The sequence below is a fragment of the Astyanax mexicanus genome, chromosome 12 (assembly GCF_023375975.1).
Source record: "Astyanax mexicanus isolate ESR-SI-001 chromosome 12, AstMex3_surface, whole genome shotgun sequence".
NCBI lineage: Eukaryota > Metazoa > Chordata > Actinopteri > Characiformes > Acestrorhamphidae > Astyanax > Astyanax mexicanus.
The window spans coordinates 47,732,213-47,759,824 of record NC_064419.1 but is presented as its reverse complement, the minus strand read 5'-3'; the positions used below and the strand labels follow the sequence as shown (position 1 = coordinate 47,759,824).

At 38.1% G+C, this 27,612-nt stretch overlaps 1 protein-coding gene across 1 annotated transcript in view; it reads right to left on the bottom strand.

The window, feature by feature from the left end:
• slc13a3 (solute carrier family 13 member 3) overlaps positions 1–27,612 on the bottom strand; it is a 50,761-nt gene that overhangs the window by 16,554 nt on the left and 6,595 nt on the right. The window contains exons 2-7 of the mRNA XM_049486057.1: positions 25,704–25,969; positions 17,254–17,417; positions 9,973–10,036; positions 8,452–8,631; positions 2,120–2,245; positions 1,090–1,182 (exon numbers count right to left, since the gene is read on the bottom strand). Of these exons, the coding sequence (XP_049342014.1) occupies positions 1,090–1,182; positions 2,120–2,245; positions 8,452–8,631; positions 9,973–10,036; positions 17,254–17,417; positions 25,704–25,969 (893 nt within the window). The remainder of the gene's footprint in view (positions 1–1,089; positions 1,183–2,119; positions 2,246–8,451; positions 8,632–9,972; positions 10,037–17,253; positions 17,418–25,703; positions 25,970–27,612) is intronic.

Here is a 27,612-nt window from a genome sequence, read left to right as displayed (position 1 = left end):
CAGCCAGTCACGATAAACATATTTGTTGTTATATAGTTATTATAGTTATTGGGCTGATACATTGTCCTCAAAGCAATTGAGATAAACATTATTATTGTCATTTTAACACAAATGTATGCCAGTGACATAATAACAAAATAATAATAATAGAATAATAATGCGAGCAGTATTAATAACAGAAAAATACTAGTGCATCTAAAAAATATATATAATTAAAAGGTTACTTTATTTCAGTAATTCAGTTCAAAATGTGAAACTCATATATTATATAGATGTATTAAACACAGAGTGATCTAGTTAGAAAGTTACAATATTATATTAAGGTCAATTGGTACTTTTGGTACAGTGTGGGCAGTGTGCCAAGTCCTGCTGGAAAATGAAATCCACATCTCCATAAAAGTTGTTTTCAGCAGAGGGAAGCATGAAGTGCTAATGACTTACGGAGATGGAGATACGGATTTCATTTTCCAGCAGGATTTGGCGCACTGCCAACAGTATCAATTGGTCTTATATAATATTCTATAATATTTTTTAGACACTGATTTTTTATTGGCTGTGAGCCATAATCAACAATAATCAAGAATAAAAGAAATCAATGATTAAAATAGATCACTCTGTGTTTAATACATCTATATAATATATGAGTTTCACATTTTCAACTAAATTACTCAAACGAAGTAACTTTTTTTCTCAATAATAATATTGTAATAGAGATTTTTTTTAGATTAGAATTGTAAAATAGACATTTTAAGATCTCAAATAACTAAAACAGAAATAAAATGAAAATGTGTTTTTTTTAATACTAGCTCATTTATAATAATATTATGTTCTTCTTGGTAAAGAAAACTGAACATATCAAGCTAAGCTAAAGTTACTGAGGTCATGTACACTTATTTATTAGGATATAAATATGATATATGGATACCGTCGCTATGGTGACAGCTATATTTCACATTAAACAGATTAATCACTAAATAATAAGTAAACTAATCTCAGTGCAGTTTTATTGGAGGTATTGTTGAGTATGGGGAACAGTCTCAGATATCAGCGTAGGTCTGAGTTATGAAATATCGCAGCGTGTAGTCTTACTTGATGGGGCCGAGCTTTTTGTAGTCTTCATCAATAACCGCTCTGGCCTTGGCCTCTGCAGCTGCTCGATCATCCTGCTTATTTATACACAGCCTGAACACACACACACATAAAAACCCATAAATTACCAAAATACATCTCTGAAAAACACATCTCTGTAAAAAATGAAGAGAGCACTTCAGTTTCTGATTCAGTTTCTCTGATTTTGCTATTTATAGGTTTATGTTTGAGTAAAATGAACATTGTTGTTTTATTCTATAAACTACAGACAACATTTCTCCCAAATTCCTAATAAAAATATTCTAGTCATTTACAGCACTTATTTACAGAAAATGAGAAATGTCTCAAATAATGCAAAGAAAACAATGTCATATTCATAAAGTTTTAAGAGTTCAGAAATCAATATTTGGTGGAATAACCCTGATTTTTAATTACAGTTTATTTTTCATGCATATTGGCATCATGTTCTCCTCCATCAGTCTTACACACTGCTTTTGGATAACTTTATGCTGCTTTACTCCTGGTGCAAAAATTCAAGCAGTTCAGTTTGGTGGTTTGATGGCTTGTGATCATCCATCTTCCTCTTGATTATATTCCAGAGTTTTTACATTTGGTAAAATCAAAGAAACTCATCATTTTTAAGTTTTCCAGAGTTGTATACATGTTTTATATTTTAGATTTTTTTTAAGTAGCTCCTCTTGTTTAGAGGATCAGTTTTGAACATCTCTGCTGGATTTTCTCAGTCAGTTTTATGAGGTAGAGTCACCTGGAATTCAGGCTTTCAGTTAACAGCTGTGCTGAACTCATCAAGAGTTAATTACTTGAGTTTCTTGTCTCTTAATAAAGTGTTTGAGAGCATCAGTTAAAGTAAAGTAGTGAAGAGGTAGAGTTACAGGTATACAGTGAATAGTGAATATTTGAGTAATGTTCGAATCCAGATTATGAGAAGCAAGAACTGCCAAACTTTTGACTGGTTCTGTATATGAATACACATATGTGTGTGTGTGTGTGTATGTATGTGTGTGTGTACCGTGTGTTGAGTCCTCCATATAGAAAGGAAATCCAGATCCACGCAACGAAGAGGAAAATGATCATGAGCGGAAAAGCAAAGACGAACCAGGAGCCGAAGTTGATCAGATCACACTCTGGAAAATAACTGCAAAACACATTTATTACGGTTGCGCATTGCAACCACCTAGCAACTGCTTAGCAACACCTTAGCAACCACCTAGCAACACCATAGCAACCATCCTAGCAACTGCTTAGCAACCACCTAGCAACTGCTTAGCAACACCATAGCAACCACCACAGATACCATAGCAATGCCTTAGCAACCACCTAGCAACTCCTTAGCAACCACCTAGCAACTGCTTAGCAACACCATAGCAACCACCACGGATACCACAGCAATGCCTTAGCAACCACCAGGCAACTGCTAAGCAATACCTTAGCAACCACCATGGATACCAGTGCATTGCCTTAGCAACCACCTAGCAACACCTTAGCAACTGCTTAGCAACACCTTAGCAACCACCACGGAAACCATAGCAAGCAGCTAGCAACATCATAGCAACGACCATAGCGATCGGTGGGAGACATTTTAGCTGCACAACCATCCTGCGTTTCCTTCAGGGAATGCACTTTTCTAGTTTATTATAATATTACATTACAGTGATGTCAATTAGTTATTACAATGTATCACATTATTTAGGATTAATCACATGTTGTCTTCCCATTAATACTAACATTTTAATAATAATTCTCTAGTAATGTCATTTACTTTGAAATGACAATTGCAATAATCTTAATGCTGGTAGTTCCCAGTATAGTGTTTTTTATTTAGTATTGTAAACACAGCATAGCTACTGTCAAATTCAAAATACTGTATATTTATGCTGAAATACGTGAAATACGGATTCAATCTCATGAATAACTCTCACTGTGGTCACCCCTAACACTGTCATTCTGCCTGCTCTGGACTCTGAACTACAAGACTCCAGTTCCCAGCATGCACTCAGACTGAACTTCCCTGACGCTATAGCGCTCCCGCTCCCCCAGTTTCTGATTGTTTGCACCTGGCCTGTCTAGTATAAATACCCCTCAGTTTGATCTGTTCCATAACGATTTTTAATCTAGTTATCTAGCTCTTCTACAATGTGTTTCCTTTCTTTATTACATTTTATACCGACTTGTTTTTGTTTTAGACTCTTCCGAAGTTTTGCCTTGTCTTCTCTATAGTTTATTTCATTGCCGACCATTTTTGTATTTTTGACTCCTCTTTTGCCTTGGCCCTCTCCTTGCTGGAATTACCATGTATAACTCAGTTTTGTCTGGCTACTCTCTGGTATGTTGTTTTTTTGTATTTGCTGCCATCGTGTCACTGACTCTAACTACACAAACCTCAGACACCCATGATTAATTAAGATAAGTAGTACATGCATTATGTGCATTTTGAGTTGCACAAGGTGTACTTTTCCTGTCGTTATGATTGCAAAGACACATAGACGAGCTCTAAATCAAGCTGAAATAGGGACTATCATTTTTTATTATTCATTTACTAAAACTTTGCTAGTATTGACCCACGCCCTTGACTGGGCAGAGAAGAAGAAAGAGGGGGAGCGAACTCAGAGTATTTGGGATGGAGTTCGGGGCAGCTTCGCTGTAAAGCGTGAAGCCGAAGCCCCCCCTCTCATGAAGAGAAACATGAGAAGAGAATAAAATTAAAGAAGGAGGAAGATGGGGAGGAGGTGGGTGCGAGGTTTGTTCAATGAGTAGGTAGAGAGGAAGTGACGGTTTAAATAGGGATGGAAGTGGGAGGAGTGAGGGCGTGGATCACTCCCAAAACTTAGTTATGACACATAACTCCATTTTGCTAGTATTGACCCACGCCCTTGACTGGGCAGAGAAGAAGAAAGAGGGGGAGCGAACTCAGAGTATTTGGGATGGAGTTCGGGGCAGCTTCGCTGTAAAGCGTGAAGCCGAAGCCCCAAAAATTAAATCAGAACTTTCGACCACTGCTAGGATTTAAGAAGCAACTGAGTGTTGGAAGTCCGACCTTGTAGTCTTTGAGAAAGCCGGAGGATGAACCGATGCATGGGGAAGGCAGTGTGGAAGTCAAAGGAAAGAAAGGTAGGGAATAATTAAGTAAGGTATTTGAAGGTGCTGCCAGCCTATTCGAGTATAGGAATGTATGAGGTCCTTGGTGGCAGAAATCGGTTGAAGTGGAAAGGTAGTGTTGAGCGACTTAATGGAATGATGCACGTGTTGTACATGTAGTTAAAGGCCCCTAAAGCAGCCACCGACCCGCATGCGCAGCAGGAGCGACCTGGTAAGGTAGAAGGGGTGCTCCTGATGGTCCAACAGAAGCGAGGGGGGGGGGTGGGGGCGATGGAGTGGGAAGACGGTGTGGGAAGACGGGGCGATGGAGTGGGAACACGGAGTGGGAAGATGAGGCGATGGAATGGAAGACGGGGCAATGTAGTGGGAAGATGGAGTGGGAAGACAGAGTGGGAAGATGGGGCGATGGAGTGGGAAGAAGGAGAGGGAAGACGGAGAGGGAAGACGGGGCGATGGTGTGGGAAGAAGGAGAGGGAAGACGGAGAGGGAAGACAGGGCGATGGTGTGGGAAGAAGGAGAGGGAAGACGGGGCGATGGAGTGGAAGGCGGGGCGATGTAGTGGGAAGATGGAGTGGGAAGACGGAGTGGGAAGACGGGGCGATGGAGTGGGAAGACGGAGTGGGAAGACGGGGCGATGGCGTGGGAAGACGGAGTGGGAAGACCGAGGCGATGGAATGGGAAGAAGGAGTGGGAAGATGGCAGCAACGGGAGATGGAAAAAGAGTAGGGAGGACAGACAGAATGAGGACAGTTGGAATGGCGGTGGGAAGATGGAGGATGGGAAGGGAGGACAGATGGACTGGTGTTGGGATGATGGAGGATGGGCAGGGAGGACAGATGAAATGGCGTTGGGATGATGGAGGATGGGCAGGGAGGACAGACAGACTGGTGTAGCGAAGATGGGTAAGGAGGCGAAGACGAGGGTGGCGGTGACAAAGGTTAGTATGGTGAGGGTGATTGTTACAACGGCAACGAAAGATTGGAATGAAGAGGGCGAGATTATGTCCCAGATGGTGGCGATTATGCGCGCGGTGAAGGTGCAAGCTATGAATTTGCCGCGATGATGGCGATGACATAGGCAGAGATGGTGGCAATGATGCTGATGGTGGTGAAGATGGCCAAAGTGAGGGCAAGATGATGCCCAAGACGATGGCGGCGAAGGCAAAGAAGATGAAGACGAAGGCGGGAAGATTGCAGCGAAGATGGCGATGACAGACAGAGATGGAGACAATGAGGATGGCCATGAAAACTGTGGCAGAGGTGATGAAGGTGATGCAGGCAGAGATGGTGGCGATGATGACCATGGTGATGAAGATGGCCAAAGTGAGGGCAAGATGATGCCCAAAACGATGGCAGCGATGGGAAAGAAGATGAAGACGAAGGCGGGAAGATCGCAGCGAAGATGGCGATGACAGACAGAGACGGAGACAATGAGGATGGCCATGAAAACTGTGGCAGAGGTGATGAAGGTGATGCAGGCAGAGATGGTGGCGATGGTGACCATGGTGGCGAAGATGGCCAAAGCGAGGGCAAGGTGATGCCCAAGACGATGGCGATGAAGATGAGGAAGATGAAGACGAAGGCGAGAAGATCGCAGCGATGATGGCGATGACAGACAGAGACGGAGACAATGAGGATGGCCATGAAAACTGTGGCAGAGGTGATGAAGGTGATGCAGGCAGAGATGGTGGCGATGGTGACCATGGTGGCGAAGATGGCCAAAGCGAGGGCAAGGTGATGCCCAAGACGATGGCGATGAAGATGAGGAAGATGAAGACGAAGGCGAGAAGATCGCGCTGATGGTGATGCAGGCAGAGATTGCGGCAATGATGAGGATGAAGATGGCTACTACAATGACGATGATAGCCACGACGAAAACTATGGGAACGGGAGCAGCTGGTCGCAGGAGACAGACAGGTGCAGAACCATCGTGTACCAGGTAAGGAGCGGTCGGCAACACCACATGCGAGGTTTGTTCAATGAGTAGGTAGAGAGGAAGTGACAGTTTAAATAGGGATGGAAGTGGGAGGAGTGAGGGCATGGATCACTCCCAAAACTTAGTTATGACACACAACTCCACTTAACTTGTTTTCATTTGTTGATTTATTTATGCAATAAAAAAACTAAAATATTTTGCATGAATTGCTTTTGCTCAATTTCACTGTATTAAAAATAAAATATTGGTGTTGTCTTTGGGGGATTTTGACATATTGGTATTGATATTAATATTCCGAGGAATTTTATGTATGCTATGTACAATGTATAATCTCTATCTCTTTCTGTTCTTGCGCTTTTCAAGTTGCACAAGGTGTACTTTTCCTGTCGTTATGAAAGCAAATGCACACAGACACTCCCTTAATCAAGCTGAAATAGGGCCCATAATTTGTTATCACTCATTTACTAAAACAGTGTTTTTTATTTGTTGCCAACTAGGCATATTTATGCAATAAAAAATATATATTGTGCATTTCACTCAACTCCACTGCATAAAAAAATAAAATATTGTTTTTTTTTGCTTTCTGGCAATTTTGACATTGATATTAAGTCATGTTTCCAAGCCTTTTTCTCACATTTTAGTCAGTGATCCCTGTAGTTATATATGTTATTTAAGGCAGGAGATGATCTGGCTGGTCATTACCGCGCCCTCCTGGCCTTTTCACACAGCCTGATGATCCAGCGTTCAGGTGCTGCAGTTAATGATCAGTACAGGTAACCTGAGGAGTTATTAACACACACAGCGTCCAGCCGAGAGCCCTGCTGTTCCTCAGGAGAACCCGGGAACACCGTGTGCTCCGAGTTTAATATTCTAACAGCAGCATTTCAGCTCAGACTCCAATTAAACTCAGAAAAACTGAACAACATCATAAAAGCATTTCCATTACAGATCCGAGCTCAATAACCGGTCTGGACTCGAAATGCCGCCACACAAATTTACTGCCGGCGCTGCTCATTCTGAGATAATGAACGCTGATTCATTTCTATAAAAACAACATCTGCACTCATCTCAGTGTTTTCCAGCTTAATCTGCGTCTGTCGTATCGGCTGTGTTCGCCTGATTAACCAATATTTTCATTTTCTCTTTATACAGAAAAACTGCACAAAACACTGATTTAAATCTGAATATAATATAGAAGCACGAGGACCACTTTGTTAAGTGCTTTAACAAATTCTTATGCAAAACCTGAGTAAATCACTTTTCTATTCATTAAATAAATCTAATATCGTCGCTGTCCAATGAAAAACACTTATCTGCATTCTTGTCGATTTTTAGTTTACTACATAATTTGATCAGACAAACTGTCTCTTACACTGTCCCAACATTTCTCGATGAACGGACCAATAGAAACTCTTCAAAATGACCTGAAATAAACTCTTTTTACATTGACTTCCATTGAAAGTTTACAAGGATTTTTCTCTCTCCTGTAAAGTTGCTGTTTTGGAGATACTTGTTTTTCATTGGACAGCGATAATATAGTATCAATCAATCAATCAATCAATTAATCAACCTTGATTTTTGACTTGTAAGTACCCTCATTTTCACTTTAGCCGAGCATTTATAAACACAGGAATTGACATGACAAAGTAATGTCAAAATAATAACTAAATTTAATAATTAAAAAATAAAAGGCATGTACGAATAATTCTCTTAATTAATCGCAGGTGTGTTTAATTTTGGGCGTAACGTGAAATAAACTAGTTAAATCAGAGTTTCACTTGCCCAGCGTTCCCTTTAAGAGTCAGGTAAGCTCTGGCTTTGGCGGATTGCTATTTTAACAGCGCAGCTACCTGGACATGTCCAATGGTTCTCAGCAGAAAATAAATAAAAGATAAAAACTAAGTTAAAATAATAATAATAATATTAATTATAAAAAAAATTGGTTTAAGACATTAAGGTCAAAAGAAGATAAGACTAATACAACAAAAAAAAACTTTTAAAATTAATCTAAAACGAACTTTTACATAATACAATAAAATACAAATAAATAAATAAATAAACAAAAGCATTAGCCTTACCCATTAACCCGGCTATCACATCTGGAGCAGCATTAGCATTACCTTCTTACCGCACTAAGCGATAGCTCTTTGGCCGTTCAGAGGTGAGTATTATCGGCCTGGCTATCACTGCTGGAGCAGCATTAGCCTTACCCACTAACTGTGCTAAGCTCTAGCTCTTAAAATGCACTTTATAAATCTGATGTGTCTTATAGTGTGAAAAATACGCTACATCAGTGTTGAGTGTACCCACCTCTTCAGCTGCCCGACGAGGATGAGGTTGGGGGCGGTTCCGGTGAGGGTGGCCGTGCCCCCGATGCTGGCGGCGTACGGGATACAGATCAGGAATCCTTTCCACACCTTCAGCTGATACTCCGCCTCCTTCCTGATCTCCTCCGCACTCCTCCTATCCCCTCGCTCCGCCACATCCACCCTGAGAGAGATCAGCACAGAAATATATATATATATATATATATATATATATATATATTAGGGGTGTCACGATTCTCTAAATCCTCGATTCGATTTTATTTTCCGATTTTAGGGTCACGATTCAATTCGATTCTCGATTTTCTTTTTTCTTTTTTTACAGCAGAGAGGCCTAAGCCAGTTTTAGATTAGTCTATGGTCAGTCATTGGTTTGATTCATCAAATTTACAATATCTTATTTCAAAAGGTGGGCTTAATATAAGTGATGCAAAGTGATAAATAAATAAATAAATAAAGACCCAGCATTTTAATATGATAAATAAGAGATTTTAAAATAAAATATACAACAAATTATATAAAAACATCATAAGAATCAAAGGAAAAAAAATGATACAGATACAAATACAGATGAACATCTATACAATGAACAGACAGACATTCATTGCTTTCTCAGCAAGGCTTCATTTAGACTGACACTTGTCAGTCTATCTTTGCTATCATAACGACGGGAAAAGTACATATTCCATGGCTTGAAATACCCAAATTTTGGGCATAAAGTGAAATAAACCAATTAGAGTCTCACTTGCCTTCAATTCCTTTTAAGAGTCAAGTGCGCTCTGACTTTAAGAACCCAGAGGATTGCTATTTTAAGGGTGCAGCAACCTGAACGTGTCCAACAAACTCTTCTCAGCAGAGGAAACTGAGCTGCTGGTTGACGCTGTGAAGGAGCTCCAGCAGCTCATTTACGGGAACAGCAATGTTATTTTATTTACTATTCTGTTTATTGTTGATGTAAAAGGTGCCAAGATAGCAATGAACGTCTGACTGAAATGTACCTGAACACACCTCATTTCTACCTCAGAGCACCACGTCCATCAGTGTAGATATATTCAGAAGCTCTGCTGCTATTTAAATGATGCAGATGAAAGGTGTGAAAATAGACTGATTGTTGGCGGGGTGTAAGATAGCAATGAGCACAGGGTTAAAACTCATTCCATGCCAATTAAATTTTTTTTTTCTTTTGCAAAAACGCACTAAATCTGACCATCTGGATTCAGGTCACACTTTATCCACAGCCGCTGATTACAGTTCACAGTGCACTGTTTAATGCAGGCGCTGCCCTCGTTATACAAATATACGCTCACACTTAACTCGTACCAGCTTACAGCCTGGGAAGTCCGCACGCGCTCAGTAGCGACGGGCAGATAATCAGACTGATAAGACGCTCTGAGCGGCGAGACCTCGTGCTGTTAGAGTTATGAAGGCCATTACTGAGAGAGCAGCGGCTCCAGCAGAACTCTCTGACATTTCACTCAGTTTACTGCAGGATCCTGCGTCCACTCACCTGTCCTCTCCTGTCAGGACGTGCTTCTCCGACGGCAGCATGTGCAGCTTCACCTGAGACTGACCTGCGGACACAAAACTTACTTTTAGTACAACTAAAACACATTTAATACAACCCACACATTTAATATTCCCACACAAATCACTGTAAATCACATAGCAGCTATTCTATATTACTGCTTCTCAGAGGCTACTTGGTTACTTGGGTAGTGTACCTCCTGGTGAGAGATTGAGGTGACTGGGGTGAAGGGGTGGGCGATATGGCCCTCAAATAATATCACAATATTTTAGGTTATTTTTGTTTTAGTTTTTTTTAGTTTTTTTTTAAATAATAAATATTTATATATTTTACATCAGATAAATTCCAATAAACTCTATATACAGCTCTGGAAAGAATTAAGTTTTTTTTATGTTTGAGTAAAATGAACATCGTTGTTTTATTCTTTAAACTACAGACAACATTTCTCCCAAATTACAAATAAAAATATTCTCATTTATAGTATTTATTTGCAGAAAATAAGAAATGGCTGAAATAACAAAAAAAAAAGATGCAGAGCTTTCAGACCTCAAATAATGCAAAGAAAACAAGTTCATATTCATAAAGTTTTAAGAGTTCAGAAATAATCAATATTTGGTGGAATAACCCTGGTTTTTAATCACAGTTTTTTTCATGCATCTTGGCATCATGTTCTCCTCCACCAGTCTTACACACTGCTTTTGGATAACTTTATGCTGCTTTACTCCTGGTGCAAACTTGGAGGAAGTAATCAGTAATTTAAATATAATGTGTGCTTTATAAATCCAAGTCCTACAAGTGTGAAAACTAGCTGATATTAAACTATTACTATTGGGTACTTTACAAACATACAATTACTTAATATTCCCCATTTTTGTGGTTCTTTTTTATTTTATTTTATTTGTTTTACTAGCATTATTTAAAATTACTTCATGCAAAAAGTCCTGGTAAATTAGTGTTTAAGAGCTAGACAAATGTTTATAGATTTATTGTTTCTACATAATGTGATTTTTTAAATATTAATATAAATATATTATCGATGTTCATTTAATTTCAACTTTTGTGGTAAAAAATGCAACAAAATAAATATTTATGTAGGTTTTATCTCCTATAAATGTTAGTTCCATTCATAGGAAAGAAAAATCTATTTTGGCCATTGTTTTATTTTTCTATTTTTTTAAACAGTAGTTTCATACAAAAAATATATACAAAAATAATTTTATACTAATACATTGCCATTGTCTAATAAAAAAAATGTAATTCACAATGTCAATTTTTAGTTAGAAATGTATAGAAATGTTCCAAAATAAACTCACAAAATCACATTAACTTCCATTATAGGTTAAGAAGCTTTTATCTTTCTCCTGTTTCATGGACAGCGGCCATATACTAATAATTTGTATGTATTTTGTTGCAGTATTACATTCTTGAAATAAATATAAAAAACAGTCTTATGTTCTCATATTGCCAGGAATATCGATTAAAAAAATAATAATCTTATATTTTATTTACTTATAGAAGTCTTACATTTTTCCACAGCAGCTGTAATAATGCTGCTTTTATAAAAGTTAAAAATGTGAAATTGACTGTCTGTATATCACAATAGTAGAGATTACACATCGATCAGAAAAAAGAGAGGCAGCGGTCGTGGTGAAGATCTGTATCCTTGAAGAGGCGACTTTAAGCGAATGAATGTTGGGGGCAGTGGAGGCGGCTCAGTGGTTATAGCGAAGGGGTTATAGATGAAAGTTGTGAGTTGTGAGTTTGAGACTTGGGTTCAGTATAAGGTGAGGTGTGTTCAGGTAAATTTCTGGCGTGTTTCTATCTAGGCGGTACAAAACACAGTTGCGCCACTGACTTATTAAAACCCTGACAACAGTCATAAGTTAGCCGTCAAATCCTATCTTAGCCATGCAGGAGCACTGTGTGCAAATTCAGCTTTTAACTTAACAATAAACAGAATAAAAAATTAAAAGACATTGCTGTTCCCTTAAATGAGCTGCTGGTGTATCTTCACAGTGTAAACGAGCAGCTTAGGATCCTCTGCTAAGACACGCAAAAGCGCCACGCTGTTAAGATACAAACATGCCAAAGTCAGAGCTCATCTGCCTCTTAAAAGAAATTGTAAGTGACACACAGATCGGTTGTTTTCACGTTACGCCCAAAATTAACCTCACCCATGATTAATTAAGGGAATTAGTACATGCCTTTTGCACACTGTAAACTGCACAAGCTGTACTTTTCCCGTTGTTATGATAGCAAAGACACACTGACACACCCTAAATCAAGCTGTACGGTTGATGGCTCACCTATAGATCACTAAAATTGGGCCCAAAGAGTAAGTTTTTCCTCTAACCTTCACAGTTCCGCTGAAAAAAACAAGGGTAAAGAGCTTGACAATAATCATTCACATATCTGCATATTTGAGACACAACTGCATGCCAAGATTTACAGCAATCCGGGAAGCATTATTATTATTATTTTCATCAAAGTCTAGGAAATTTATTTCTCATTCCATCATTTTAAAAGTCCTCCGGTGATTCCGTATAACGCTGCTTTAATCCAGTGGAGGAGTGGACGAGGAGAAACGATAGGATTTTGGCTCTTGCTTATGAATATTCATACATGCAAACATATAACATATCGCCTCTGATTGGCTAACAGCACTGGAAGGCAGCGAAACGGACAACAGTTAGAAACGTTTTAAAATAAAGACATTTTTACACTAATAACAGTCTTTGCAAAGTTATATGTTACTTTACAACATGTGTAACAAGTGCAGTTCAGCCTTTACTGATCTAGTCTTAGAGACTCTGTAAAACACCAAATTCACCAGAGATCCTATTTAAACCTATAGTTACTTACACACAGAGGTGGGTAGTCCAGATCCAGAAAATTAAATCCACCCCGGGATGGATTTTTACTTTTAACTAATATAAACAGAACTGTTCTAAACTGTTTTTACACCTACCTATCTCTATTGTACTTGGCTGGTGGTGTTTTTCCTCCATAGACTAATTCTAACCATTTGTTTCTTAGCTCTGAATTACTGGGTAAAGTATATAAACACTGATGTGTTATTCGCACAAATAACACAGGAATGAACTGCATGCTGTTCCTAGTGCTGTTAGTTATCTCCTATCTGACGAGACGGCTTCGCTGCCCGGCTTCAGCACTTCCTGTGGGCGGTCCCGAGCCGAGGTGGGCGGGGCCATGAATACTAATTCACGAGTTGATGTAGACACGGTGCTTTTCCTGATCGACTTGTTTTTCTGATTTTTTTCTTTTACTAGCTGCTGCAGAGAATGGAGGTTAAGGAAGAGTTTCATCATGTACAGCATCATAAACAACTCAGAGAGACCTACTAGGTGGTCTGGAAGTGAGGTGTGTTCAGGTACATTTCTGGCATGTTTCTATTTTGGTGACGGAAAACACAGGTGCGCTACTGAATAAATAAAACCCCAATTAAGACACAAACGTGCAAAAGTCTCTTAAAGGGAACAACAACTGGCACACTGATTGGTTTATTTTACTTTAGACCCAAAATAAACCACACCCATGATTGATTAAGATAATTAGTACATGCCTTTTGCACGTTTTGAGCCGTGCAAGGCGTATTTTTGTGTCCTCGTGATACCGTGTTTCAAAATTGACCAGTGCGCTATACATCGCTAAAATAAGGCCCTATATATCAGTGTTTTAATTAATTACTCACTTATTCTGCATAAGAGTCTTCATAGATAAAGATAATTCAGCCACATAAAGATAGTCTATTGCCAAGGAAACAATCTTCCCGCGCGGGAGAAAATGAGTTTGACGTATGCATCAGGTTCACGAGAGCACGCCTGCAGGAAATAGCTATATAATTGGGTCTATTGTCAGCATATTTCATACGATGTGAATCAGAAAAAGTCAGTCTCAGTGCTCTTAGAGCTTTAATGCATATGCATTTAAATCAACACATCAAAAAGAGACGAGAAGAAGAGCGCTCTCTGCATATCTACACAAAAATAGCAAAGCATCTTAATTTAAGAAAATAATTGAATTTGATAGAAGCTGGAGGAGGTGGTTTTTACTCTCTTTACTCTAAGAAATATAAGTACAGATTTGTACTTAAAAGAGTACAAAGCTTGTCGCTGGGGCTGTATCTTATATTGAGGTACAAAAAAGTATCTTTCAGTAAAAGTCCTTTTTTGTACCCATGTTTTTTGTGCCAGTAAAGATTATAAACATTATCATCAACTAAATATGGCTGAAAAACTTGATGATCCAAAATTGTCTGGCTTTCAAATAAAAAATGTGCAATATAAATATATACTGTTTATTAGTACAGTGATACAGAATACTGAATGTACCCTTTGGCTGCAGGTTAAATGGTAGAAATTTGTACTTATTGCTGTTAGAAATGACTTTGTACTTCAGAGGGAACAAATCTGACCCTGTAAAGACCAGTATTGTACCTTTGAGGGTACATTAATAAAGAGTGTACCTTCGAGTACAAAAAAGTACTCATATCATACCTCTGTTTTTAGAGTGTAGAAACTATTGAATTATATTATTATTAGTCTTAAAATACATTTTACATCAATAGCAGTTATTAAATCAAATATAAATCATATACAGCTCTGGAAAAAAAAACTAAGAGAGCACTTCAGTTTTTCTGATTTTGCTATTTATAGGTTTATGTTTGAGTAAAATGAACATTGTTGTTTTATTCTATAAACTACAGACAACATTTCTCCCAAATTCCAAATAAAAATATTCTCATTTAGAGCATTTATTTACAGAAAATGAGAAATGGCTGAAATAACAAAAAAGATACAGAGCTTTCAGACCTCAAATAATACAAAGAAAACAAGTTCATATTCATAAAGTTTTAAGAGTTCAGAAATAATCAATATTTGGTGGAATAAACCTGGTTTTATGGCATCATGATCTCCTCCACCAGTCTTACACACTGCTTTTGGATAACTTTATGCTGCTTTACTCCTGGTGCAGAAATTGGTTTGTGATCATCCATCTTCCTCTTGATTATATTCCAGAGGTTTTTAATTTGGTAAAATAAAAAAAATCATAATTTTTAAGTGCTCTCTTATTGTTTTCCAGAGCTGTATATTGTATATATAACTCAGTATCTTGTCTTTTCATTGAGTCTAGCTCAGGTGGACGGGTCATTCCATCATTTCACCTGGTCTGAATGCTGCTGTGATTCCATGTGAAATGGCTGGACCTTGATTTTAAAGTCGTCTGGCCTTCACAGATTCCCATTCATTTTATTTTATTTTTTGTAGTCAGAGCTTTTCAAAGTGTCAGAAATGTCAAAGTGATCTTTTTATCATTCATTTTGGTCAGCAAAAAGCACAGTTCCATTTCTCCAGGAGCTACTGTGCAAATAAATAAATAAAAAAACAGTAAGAAAAATATATACTAGATAAAACATAGAAATATTACGCAGACATTTTAATTAGCAATAGGTCTAATGATGGAGGTGGACATGGTATAGTATCTGTAGTGTCTTTAAGGGAAGCTATATAGACAGTAGCAGTGTATGGACGAGCATTGTCCTGATGGAATTTGGCAGTGAAGTATAAATAAGGCAGAACCACTGGTTGCAGGACCTCATTAAAAAAATATAAAAATGCAATCTGTACAATTTATTATTGTACACAGTGTTTTAAGGTATTTTTATCGAATTATTTGTGTTTTAAATGATAACATTTTTGGTACTACTTTAAAATAAGACTATTGTTGTTTTATTCTATAAACTACAGACAACATTTCTCCCAAATTCCAAATAAAAATATTCTCATTTAGAGCATTTATTTACAGAAAATGAGAAATGTCTGAAATAACAAAAAAGATGCAGAACTTTCAGACCTCAAATAATGCAAAGAAAACAAGTTCATATTCATAAAGTTTTAAGAGTTCAGAAATCAATATTTGGTGGAATAACCCTGGTTTTTAATCTTCTTGGCATCGTGTTCTCCTCCACCAGTCTTACACACTGCTTTTGGATAACTTTATGCTGCTTGGTGCTATGGTGCAAAAATCGGCTTGTGATCATTAGTAAAATTTATTATTGTACATAGTGTTTTAAGGTATTTTTTATCTAATTATTTGTGTTTTAAATGATAACATTTTTGTGTCCAAACTTTTTTTGTTGGGGGCCAGAAGGAGAAATATATTTGAAGTCACGGGCCACAGACTCTATAATAAAACAAATAATGAAATATACCACTTTAAATAATACATTTTTCCTGATTATTTCATTTACACACCATTTTACTTGACTTACTATCTTTATCTTTTACAGTGTTGTGTAAACTAAGATTTTTGTAATTGATGTTTAATTTTATGATGTCTCTTAATATTAAACTCCTTAATTACGGCAACTTTTAGACTCTTTGGCCCGTTTTTCTGCACTCGAAATGCGCACTCTCTACTTTTAGTCTCTTTGGCCCGTTTTCTGCACTAGAAATGCGCACTCTCTCTGCTTTTAGTCTCTTTGGCCCGTTTTTCTGCGCTAGAAATGCGCACTCTCTCCGCTTTTAGTCTCTTTGGCCCGTTTTCTGCACTAGAAATGCGCACTCTCTCCGCTTTCAGTCTCTTTGGCCCGTTTTTCTGCGCTAGAAATGCGCACTCTCTCCGCTTTTAGTCTCTTTGGCCCGTTTTTCTGCGCTAGAAATGCGCACTCTCTCCGCTTTTAGTCTCTTTGGCCCGTTTTTCTGCACTCGAAATGCGCACTCTCTCCGCTTTTAGACTCTTTGGCCTATTTTTTTTGCGCTAGAAATGTGCACTCTCTCCACTTTTAGTCTCTTTGGCCCGTTTTTCTGCGCTAGAAATGCGCACTCTCTCCACTTTTAGTCTCTTTGGCCCGTTTTTCTGCGCTAGAAATGCGCACTCTCTCCGCTTTTAGTCTCTTTGGCCCGTTTTTCTGCGCTAGAAATGCGCACTCTCTCCGCTTTTAGACTCTTTGGCCCGTTTCTGACACCTAGCGTTCAAACTTTAAATCTCACATTATAAAAACCTGCTGAACAGCGGGCCAACTTTCATTCTATTTCTAAAACACCTCGTGGGCCGCTCCAAAAAAGAAAACGGGCCGCAAATGGCCCGCGGGCCGTAGTTTGGACACCCCTGCTTTAAAGTATTTCTACTTGTCCGTTCATTAAGTAATTGTGGCACAGTGTAAGGGATAGTTTGTGTCTAACAATTAACAATGTAGTAAACTAAAAATCGCAATCACCCTGCAGCCCAACTTCCACTCACCCTCCGGGTCGTCCTGGACCTTACAGTTCTCCTTCAGGGTCTCCAGATCTCCGAACAGACTCTCCAGGATGGCGTTTGCGATGGGCAGCATCATGGCTGTAGTGGCCGTGTTACTGAGCCACATCGACAACGAAGCTGAAGTCATCATCATCCCCAAAATCAACCTGAGAGAGGAGAGAAAACACAATTAGAATAAAATAAAATACTAAAGTATCAATACTACATACTGTACAGAGTGCCGGGACTCCGAAAAAAATTCATCCAATCATCTTAATAATATTAATCCTAATATCAATATGTTTAAAAAAAAATATATAGGAAAAGCATGTTATGTTCAGAGTCAAATTGACCCGTTTTAAAAGTTAAAGATCTAGGATAATAGTTAAAAGATTTTTTTTTTACGATATCCAACTTCGGTACCACTTTAAAATAAGACTTCCTTTATAAAGGGTTTATAAATGGCTTAGTTTATTAATGGTTACTAATTAGGTTGTAAATGCCTTAAAAATACTAAAAAATAATCAGTTATAACACATATGTAGAAATGTACATAGACCTGATGTTTGCCAAATAGTGAACCAACAGCAACATAACTGATTATTAATGATTTTTAAGGCATTTACAACCTAATTAGTAACCATTAATAAACTAATTGTAAACCATTTATAAACCCTTTTTAAAAGGTAGCCTTATTTTAAAGTGGTACCGAAACTTCTTTTGCTTGCCTTAATTAGTGTAATCAACCTATAATATGAAAATGGTTAATCAGTTAGTCAATGTTATGTTTTTAATGTTATGTAAAACTATTATTATTATTATTATTATTATATGTTGGTCTTTCAACATTAAATAATTTTTAATTTTATTAAAAACGAGTGAATTATCATAATTGAAGCATTACCTGTTAGAGGTAAGAAACACCATTACAATAAATATTGCTAGAATAATTAGCAATTGATTTAGTAATGAAATATTAACACTGCTTGTTAGAATTCATTTGGTTTCAGATCATCTTTTGACGAACATTAATAATATAATCTATTAATATCATATTTTAATAGATATAATCAATACAAAAGTAACACATTTGCTGGACAAAAATGTTTAAGAATCTGTGTGAAAGTTGAAAGAGTGCACATTTAAACTGTGTATTACGGTAGCCGTGTGCACAGCAGAGCTGGGGGAGAAAGCTGCGCTCGCTTCTCCTGCTGAGACTGAACTTTACACTCAAAAAACATCATTTATCCAGCTCTAATCAACACATTTACACCAGAAACACGACAACTACCTATCTGTAGAACAGTGGAGCATTCTGGAACTCTTATTAACAATAAAACGCATCTGTTTTCAAGTTAAATAGACTATATTTAAAACATTATGTTATAAATAGACCACAGTCTTATTAAAGAAGAAAATCACAGTTTTATTAAATGAAATCACTGTACTCTTTAAAAAAACCTTTTCTTTGTATTAATATCATGTAAGTTTTACATTATAGTAATAGAGCATCTAAACCGTGTATTACGGTAGCCGTGTGCACAGCAGAGCTGGGGGAGAAAGCTGCGCTCACTTCTTCTGCAGAGAAACTGAACATGGAAAAGAAACACAAGAGTTTTACACCCAATAAACATCATCAACCTGTAGTCTTAAAAAAACTTTTTTTTGTAACAATATTATGTAAGTTTTATATTATATTAATGTAGCCTCTAAACCGTGTATTACGATAGAGAGTTTTAAAAAAGACTGTAAAAAAAGATGGACGCCGTGTCGCCGTTCCCATTCATTCAATGAAAATGAAGCCAAAATCTTCCTCCATGTTGGCGATCCTGATTCCCGAGTCTGTAGAGCGCAGTAGAGACCAGAGGAGGGAGAAAGACTGTGGAGAGACCGCCTACTCATGTAAATAACCCCGCCCCTGAGGGCTGCCTCGAGGTCACAGGCCGCAGAGCGGAGCGGAGTGGAGCGGAGCTGACGGTATGTTATTGGTCCCGCCCATAACCAGCCCTTTTACAATAACCACACCTTTTTTGAATAGAGCTGAATAACGTTTTAAAAAATGAATTCTGTGGGGATATAAAAATTTAACAATATAAGCAGAGGTTACACTAGCTGCTGCATTTAAATAAAGGAGATAGAATTACAGTATATTAGAAAAAAACGTGATTGAAAGTTGTCTGTTTTGCCATTAAAACCTATGGGGATGGGTGGGGTTACGCAGCTTTCTGCAACCCAACAGCAGGGGGCGCCCGACCTGTGGTGGCTTCACTTTTGAGAGACCATGCTCTGTCCAGCTATACACAGTCTATGGTTTTACACTCAATAAACTTCATTTAACCAGCTATAATCAACACATATACACCACAAACACACAAAAACTATAAAAATCTGTAGAACAGTGGAATATTTTGGAAATAAATTTAAATATTTCTCTTATTAACAATTAGGGGTAAGCAATATGGCCTTAAAATAATATCACAATATTTCTTGGTATTTTAGCGATAACGATACTCTTGGCGATATCACAAAACACTGGAAAAAAAAAATCCTCCTGCTGCTGTTTCTACTGTATGAGTGTTTTTATCCCCGTAAAATACAGCAGTAAGCACAGCCCTTTTATTAATATATTAATACTGTAGCTTCAATGATGAACTCAATTTATTTGTTAACTGGAGAAAGAAGAGAATTTGGCTTATTTTAATACTGTAATACCTCTAATGGCACAATAGAGCTTTTGAGAAATATATGTTTTGAATACTTAAACATTGAGTATTTTAGACCATTTATAGTGTTTATGGAACTATTTAAAATGTTTACTTTTGTAAAGAAAGCCATGTTAAAGTGTTAAAGTTGTTGATGTATTTCTTTCTATTCTGTAATTGGGTATTATATTTTGTGGGACAATGTAAACCCAATAGTAATTAATTAATAGTAACTAAGCCTTAATTTAAGCCTTGGTGTTTAATATTACACACTGTGTGCACAATTATTAGGCAAGTGAGTATTTTGACCATATTATCATTTTTAGGCATATATCTTTACTCCAAGCTGGATAAGCATGAATGCTTAATGGATTTAAGCAGAGCAGGTTATGTTTGTCTGTGTAATGAGGGAGGGTGTGGCCTAAGGAGGTCAACACCCTACATCAAGGTGTGCAAAATTATTAGGCAGATTTTTTTCTCTAGGCAAAATGGGCCAAAAAGTAGTTTAACTGACTCTGAAAAAAGTCAAAAATTACCAAAATCTCTCCGAGGGATGCAACACTCTTGAAATTGCTAAGATATTGGGGCGCGATCACAGAACCATCAACGTTTTGATGTAAATAGTCAACAGGGTCCCAAGAAGCGTGTTGAGAAAAAAAGACGCAAATTAACTGCCAAGGATTTGAGAAAAATCCAGCATGAAGCTACCAGGAACCCATTATCTTCCAGTTCTGTCATATTCCAGAACTGCGTCCTACATTGAGCACTAAGAAGTACAAGATGTTTAGTGCTCAGAGACATGGCCATGGTAAGGAAGGCTGAAGCACGAACACCTCTGAACAAGACTCATAAGCTGAAGGGTCTAGAAATATATGAAGACTGATGATATGAGAGTGACTCTTGATGGATCAGATAGATGGGCTTGTGGCTGGATCAGTAACAGGCACAGATCTCCACTTCGAATCAGACGCCAGCACAGTGGTGGGGGGTTCTGGTATAGGCTGGTATTATTAAAGATGAGCTGGTTGGACCTTTTCGGGTTGAATGGCATCAAAATCAACTATTAAGCCTACTGACACTTTCTTTAAGCAGTGGTACAGGAAGAAGTCTGCATCTATTAAAAAGACAATGTTTTTATGCAGGACAATGCTCCATCACATGCATCCAAGTACTTCACTGCATGGCTGGCCAGTAAAGGCATTAAAGATGAAAAACTTATGATATGGCTCCCTTCCTCACCTGACTTGAAACCAATTGAGAACTTGTGGGCAATTCTTAAACAGAAAATCTACAGTGCCGGAAAACAAAACACCTCTCTAAACAGTGTTTGGGAGGCTGTGGCTGCTGCTGCACAAAAAGTTGATCATCAACAGATCAAGAAACTGACAGACTCCATGAATGGAAGGCTTATCACTGTTATTGAAAATAAGGGTTTTTTTTCATACATTAGAAATGTTCATTGGAAAATTTTGAGTTGCTTGTTTATAATTCTTACTTGAACAGTTGAAAATAAAAAGTGAGAGGGAAAAAAATGTGTTTTTCATTTAGCTGCGTAATAATTCTGCACAGTAATAGTTGCATAATAATTGAGCACATATAGATATTCTCCTAAGAAAGCCAACACCTTACTTTTACTTTCTTAAATAATTATGTTTGAGGTTTATTAACATTTTGCATTAACAGAGAACACTGTAGTTGGTGACTAAAAAAAAATATTCTCAAAAATAAGACTTGCCTAATAATTGTGCACACAGTGTACAGTTGTGGTCAAAAGTTTACATACACTTGTAAAAAAACATAATGTTATGGCTGTCTTGAGTTTTCAATAAGTTCTACAACTCTTATTTTTCTGTGATAGAGTGATCGGAACACATACATGTTTGTCACAAAAAACAGTCATAAAATTTGGTTCTTTCATAAATTTATTATGGGTCTGCTGAAAATGTCACCAAATCTGCTGGGTCAAAAATATACATACAGCAACATTAGTATTTGGTTACATGTCCCTTGGCCATTTTCACGGAAACTAGGCGCTTTTGGTAGCCATCCACAAGCTCCTGGCAAGCTTCAGGTCGAATGTTTGACCACTCTTCTTGACAGAATTGGTGCAGTTCAGCTAAATGTGATGGTTTTCTTGCATGAACCCGTTTCTTTAGCACTGTCCACATGTTCTCAATGGGGTTTAAGTCAGGACTTTGGGAAGGCCATTCTAAAACCTTAATTCTAGCCTGGTTTAGCCATTCCTTTACCACTTTTGATGTGTGTTTTGGGTCATTGTCTTGTTGGAACACCCAACTGCGCCCAAGACCCAACCTTCAGGCTGATGGTTTTAAGTTTTCCTGCAGAATTTGGAGGTAATCCTCCTTCTTCATTATCCCATTTACTTTCTGCAAAGAACCAGTTCCACTGGCAGCAAAACATCCCCAGAGCATAATACTACCACCACCATGCTTGACAGTAGGCATGGTGTTCCTGGGATTAAAGGCCTCACCTTTTCTCCTCCAAACATATTGCTGGGTGTTGTGGCCAAACAGCTCAATTTTTGTTTCGTCTTTCCTCCAGAAGGTTTTATCTTTGTCCATGTGATCAGCAGCAAACTTCAGCCGAGTCTTAAGGTGCCTTTTCTGGAGCAAGGGCTTCTTTCTTGCACGGCAGCGTCTCAGTCCATGGCGATGTAAAACACGCTTGACTGTGGAGACTGACACCTGTGTTCCATCAGCTTCCAAATCCTTGCAGACCTGCTTCTTGGTGATTCTTGGTTGACTCTTGACCATCCTGACCAATCTCCTCTCGGCAGCATGTGATAGCTTGCGTTTTCTTCCTGATCGTGGCAGTGACACAACTGTTCCATGCACTTTATACTTGCGTATAATTGTCTGCACAGTTGCTCTTGGGACCTGTAGCTGCTTTGAAATGGCTCCAAGTGACTTCCCTGACTTGTTCAAGTCAATAATTCGCTTTTTCAGATCCACACTGAGTTCCTTTGACTTTCCCATTGTAGCTTTTGTAGCTGAGTCTAATCACTGGGTCAAATGAGCCCTATTTAAATGGGCTCATGAGAAGTCAACAGCTGTAGTCAATCAGAATCACTTACAAGAAGTGAAGAGGCCATGACATGAAGCTAATTTGATTGACACAACTCGCTACATCACCAAAATTGACAAATTTTGTTGCTGTATGTATATTTTTGACCCAGCAGATTTGGTGACATTTTCAGCAGACCCATAATAAATTTATGAAAGAACCAAATTTTATGACATGTATGTGTTCCGATCACTCTATCACAGAAAAATAAGAGTTGTAGAACTTATTGAAAACTCAAGACAGCCATAACATTATGTTTTTTTACAAGTGTATGTAAACTTTTGACCACAACTGTATGTACTCCTAACAGTACAGTAACTCACAAAAATAGATTAAAGCCCAGTCATGCAAAAAATAATAAAAATACAGGGATATACCGTGAAATCATCAGAATCTTGAAAAATACAGTGATATGTAATATGTAATAGATAGGGGCCATATAGTGTCCTGTATAATCAGTAGAGCTGTTAAGATGAACAGTAAGTGTAGAAAAGTGTAGAAAAGTGTAGAATTGAGAGAAATACCTGGATGTTAGTCTGACGCACACGGTGCTGGTTGAGAAATTCTGAGCACGCTTTAAACGCTTTGAAATTCAGAGCACTGAACCCCTTTAGACCCCCAGACCCTCAGACCCTCGGTCACTCTGAACCCAGACTGAAAAGCTCTGGCTGAAAGTCTGGATAGCAGAATGGCTCTAAAAAGGTGCTCTGGTGGTCATGGCAACCCGCGGATGCTGTAAATTTCACTCTCGGCTGTAATGTAGTGAAACCCATTAGGAATCAGTGAGGGAGCTTTGTCTGTTTTTCTATTGTTCCACATATATAAATATATAATTTACTTTATTAAAAACTCTCATTCTTCTACAGAACCTTTACTGCAATAAAAACATTTGCATCTATAAAGGTTCTTTGTTAGGTTTTATCATTTTCCACAGGAGAAAAATGCAGGGGACGTTCAGTAAAAATGCACTTTCAGTGTTTGGCTGAACAAAAGAAAAAGGCCAGAACAATTTATACAGAAGAATGACTGTTTCTATGAGCAGCAACAGCACAAAGCTACTGGATTTCTGGATTTCATGACAGAAATGTGAAGAAACAAGATTTCAGAGTTAGCTTAAAGGTAAAAACCCCCAAAATGTTAAATCAACCTCACTCACAAGATAAAACCTCAAAACTTATACAGGTGTGGGCCTTGCCAAGCCATCCCCTGAGCTAATGCATCATAATCAATTTACAAACTCCAGTAGAAATGTCTAAAATCTACTGTAATTAGATGTTAATAAGCCTCACCAAGCTAGCTTAAAGTTTTAACACTCCGGTTGCCAAGTATAATGTGTGAATTGGCCTGTGGCGCTTTGGAAAACTCTACGGTTGGAAAGTATAATATGGTAATCATACTACAGTAATTAGATTTTAATAAGCCTTATCAGGCCAGTGTGAAGTTTCAACACCCCGGTTGCCAAGTATATTATGGGAATCGACCAGAGCTGCTTGTGTTAACACCCCGGTTGCCAAGTATAACATGTGAATTGACCTGTGACACTTTTGAAACCCTGTGGTTGCTAAGTACAATATGGGAATTAACCTAAATTAACCGCTTTTGTTAAACCGGTTGCCAAGTATAATATGGGAATCGGCTTAGACACTCAGCACCCCAGCTGCCGAGTATAATATAGGAATCAAACTACAGTAATTAGATGTTAAAAAGAATTACCAGGCTAGTTTGAATTTTTTAACAACCCGGTTGCCAAGTATAATATGGGAATAGGCTTGAGCTGCTTCTATTAACACCCTGGTTGCCAAGTATAATATGTGAATCGACCTGTGGCACTTTTGACAACTCTATGGTTAAAAAGTTTACTATGGCAATCGGCCCAAAACACTCAGCATCCCGGTTGCCAAATATAATATGGGAATTGATTTACAGTATACAGTATTTCGAAGTTAATAAACCTCACCAGGCTAGTTTGACGTTTCAACATCCCGATTGCCAAGTAACATATGTGAATTGGCATGTGGCACTCAGCACCCCGGTTGCCAAATATAATATGGGATCCGCACTACAGTAATTAGATGCTAAAAAGCCTCACCAAACAAGTTTGAATTTTTAACATCCCTGTTGCCAAGTATAATATGGGAATCGCACTACAGTAATTATATGTTAATAAGCCTCACCAGGATAATTTTAAGTTTCAACACCCCAGTTGCCAAGTGTAATATGGGAATCAACCTGAGACATTGGACATCCCGGTTGCCAAATATAATATGGGAATCGCACTACAGTAATTATATGTTAATAAGCCTCACCAGGATCATTTTAAGTTTCAACACCCCAGTTGCCAAGTGTAATATGGGAATCAACCTTTGACACTTTTGACAAGAAGGAAAGTATAATATGGGAATAGGCCTGAGACATTCAGCACCCCGGTTGCTGAGTATAATATGGGAATCAAACTACAGTAATTAGATGTTAATGAGCCTCACTAGGCTAGTTTGAAATTTGAGCACCCCGGTTGCCAAGTATAATATGTAAATCAACCTGCGGCACTTTTGAAAACTCTACGGTTGGAAAGTATAATATGGGAATAGGCCTGAGACACTCAGCAACCCGGTTGCCGAGTATAATATGTGAATTAAACTACAGTAATTAGATGGTAATAAGCCTCACCAGGCTGGTTTGACTCCAACGATCTTCAGCACTTTGAGGGCGATGCGTCGGTGTAGGCCCCACTCCTCGATGGCGGACGCCATCACCAGCCCGCTCAGAAACAGGAAGTTAGTCTCCAGGAAGTACTGAGGGCACACCTTCTTGGAGGGCAGAACGCCCAGGGTGGGGAAGAGGCAGACGGGCAGCATGGCGGTGACTGCCAGCGGGAGAGCTTCTGTACACCAGAACATCGCCATCAGGAGAACCACGTACAGACATTTCCCCTCCTAAAACAGACACAACACTTAAATACTGGTAAATATTCTACTGAGTTTCAAAAATAAAACATACCAAATAGAAATAAATAATTTGGGTCATTTCCGGGCCAAATACCACATGCTGAACCTGAGCTGAATCCAGGCCCGACTCCAGCTGCCAAGTATAATATAGGAATCGGCCTGTGACACTTTTGACAACACCCCGGTTGCTGAGTATAATATAGCAATCGGCCCAAATTGTTTGTGCAAACACCGCGATTGCCAAGTATAATATCAGAATCACCCCAACCATGTTTGTCAACACCTTGGTTGCTGAGTATAATATAGCAATCTGCCCAAGCTGCTTGTGCAAACACCCTGGTTGCCAAGTATAATACGTAATTCATCCTTAGTCACTTAAAACAACTTCCTGGTTGCCAAATATAACATGGGAATTGACCCGTGACATTTTTAACAATACCCTAACTGCGGAATATAATATGAGAGAGTCCCATGACTTTTGCCATGTCTTATGGAAACTAAAGAATGCTGCTCTGACCTGTGGGATATGTGGGTGGGGTCTCCTGCACTCAATGTGCATGAAATTTCTGCTTATTTGTGCTTAGAGACAATTCTAGCCAGATATATTTATTTATTATGCTAATTATTTAATGCAATACACAGCTCCACTTAAAAATGATGATTTTCTTTAATTTTACCAAATTGAAAACCTGTGGAATATAATCAAGAGGAAGATGGATGATCACAAGCCATCAAACCACCAAACTGAACTGCTTGAATTTTTGCACCAGGAGTAAAGCAGCATAAAGTTATTCAAAAGCAGTGTGTAAGACTGGTGGAGGAGAACATGATGCCAAGATGCATGAAAAAAACTGTGATTAAAAACCACCAGGGTTATTCCACCAAATATTAATTTCTGAACTCTGAAACTCTTAATTTCTGAGGTCTGAAAGCTCTGCATCTTTTTTTTTTTTTTGTTATTTTAGTCATTTCTCATTTTCTGTAAATAAATGCTCTAAATGACGATATTTTTATTTGTAATTTGGGAGAAATGTTGTCTGTAGTTTATAGAATAAAACAACAATGTTCATTTTACTCAAACATAAACCTATAAATAGCAAAATCAGAGAAACTGAAGTGGTTTCTTAATTTTTTTCCAGAGCTGTATAAATAAAAGTGATAAAATGAATGAAAACCTGGGAAAAACACAGGTGTGGACGTTCCCAAGCCGTCCACTGAGGTAGAACTGCTTTATTAATTGACACACTGCTGTTACTGCAGACTTTTTGAATGTCCATATGGTGCAGTGTAACAGTGTATATTATCTGTACAGAATACTGAATGGATTTCTATATCTGCTGTATAATAGGGTATATGAATGGGTCAGCACTGTGTGGGCTGAGTGAATGGTAGCTATACTGTACAGCAGGGGTTCCTGCATCTGACTGAGCTGATTTACACAGAGTAAACCCCACCCTCCCCATTACCTCACATCACCTAAATACCTTATATAACTCTAATTACCCCTGAGACTTTTCACATTCTCTCAATAAAACAGCAGCAGAACTGCATTAATAAGGCACATGCATTAAAGTATCACCATTCGTGTAATACGTTTAACGTGCAATATTTCTCACATTTTCATCTACTAT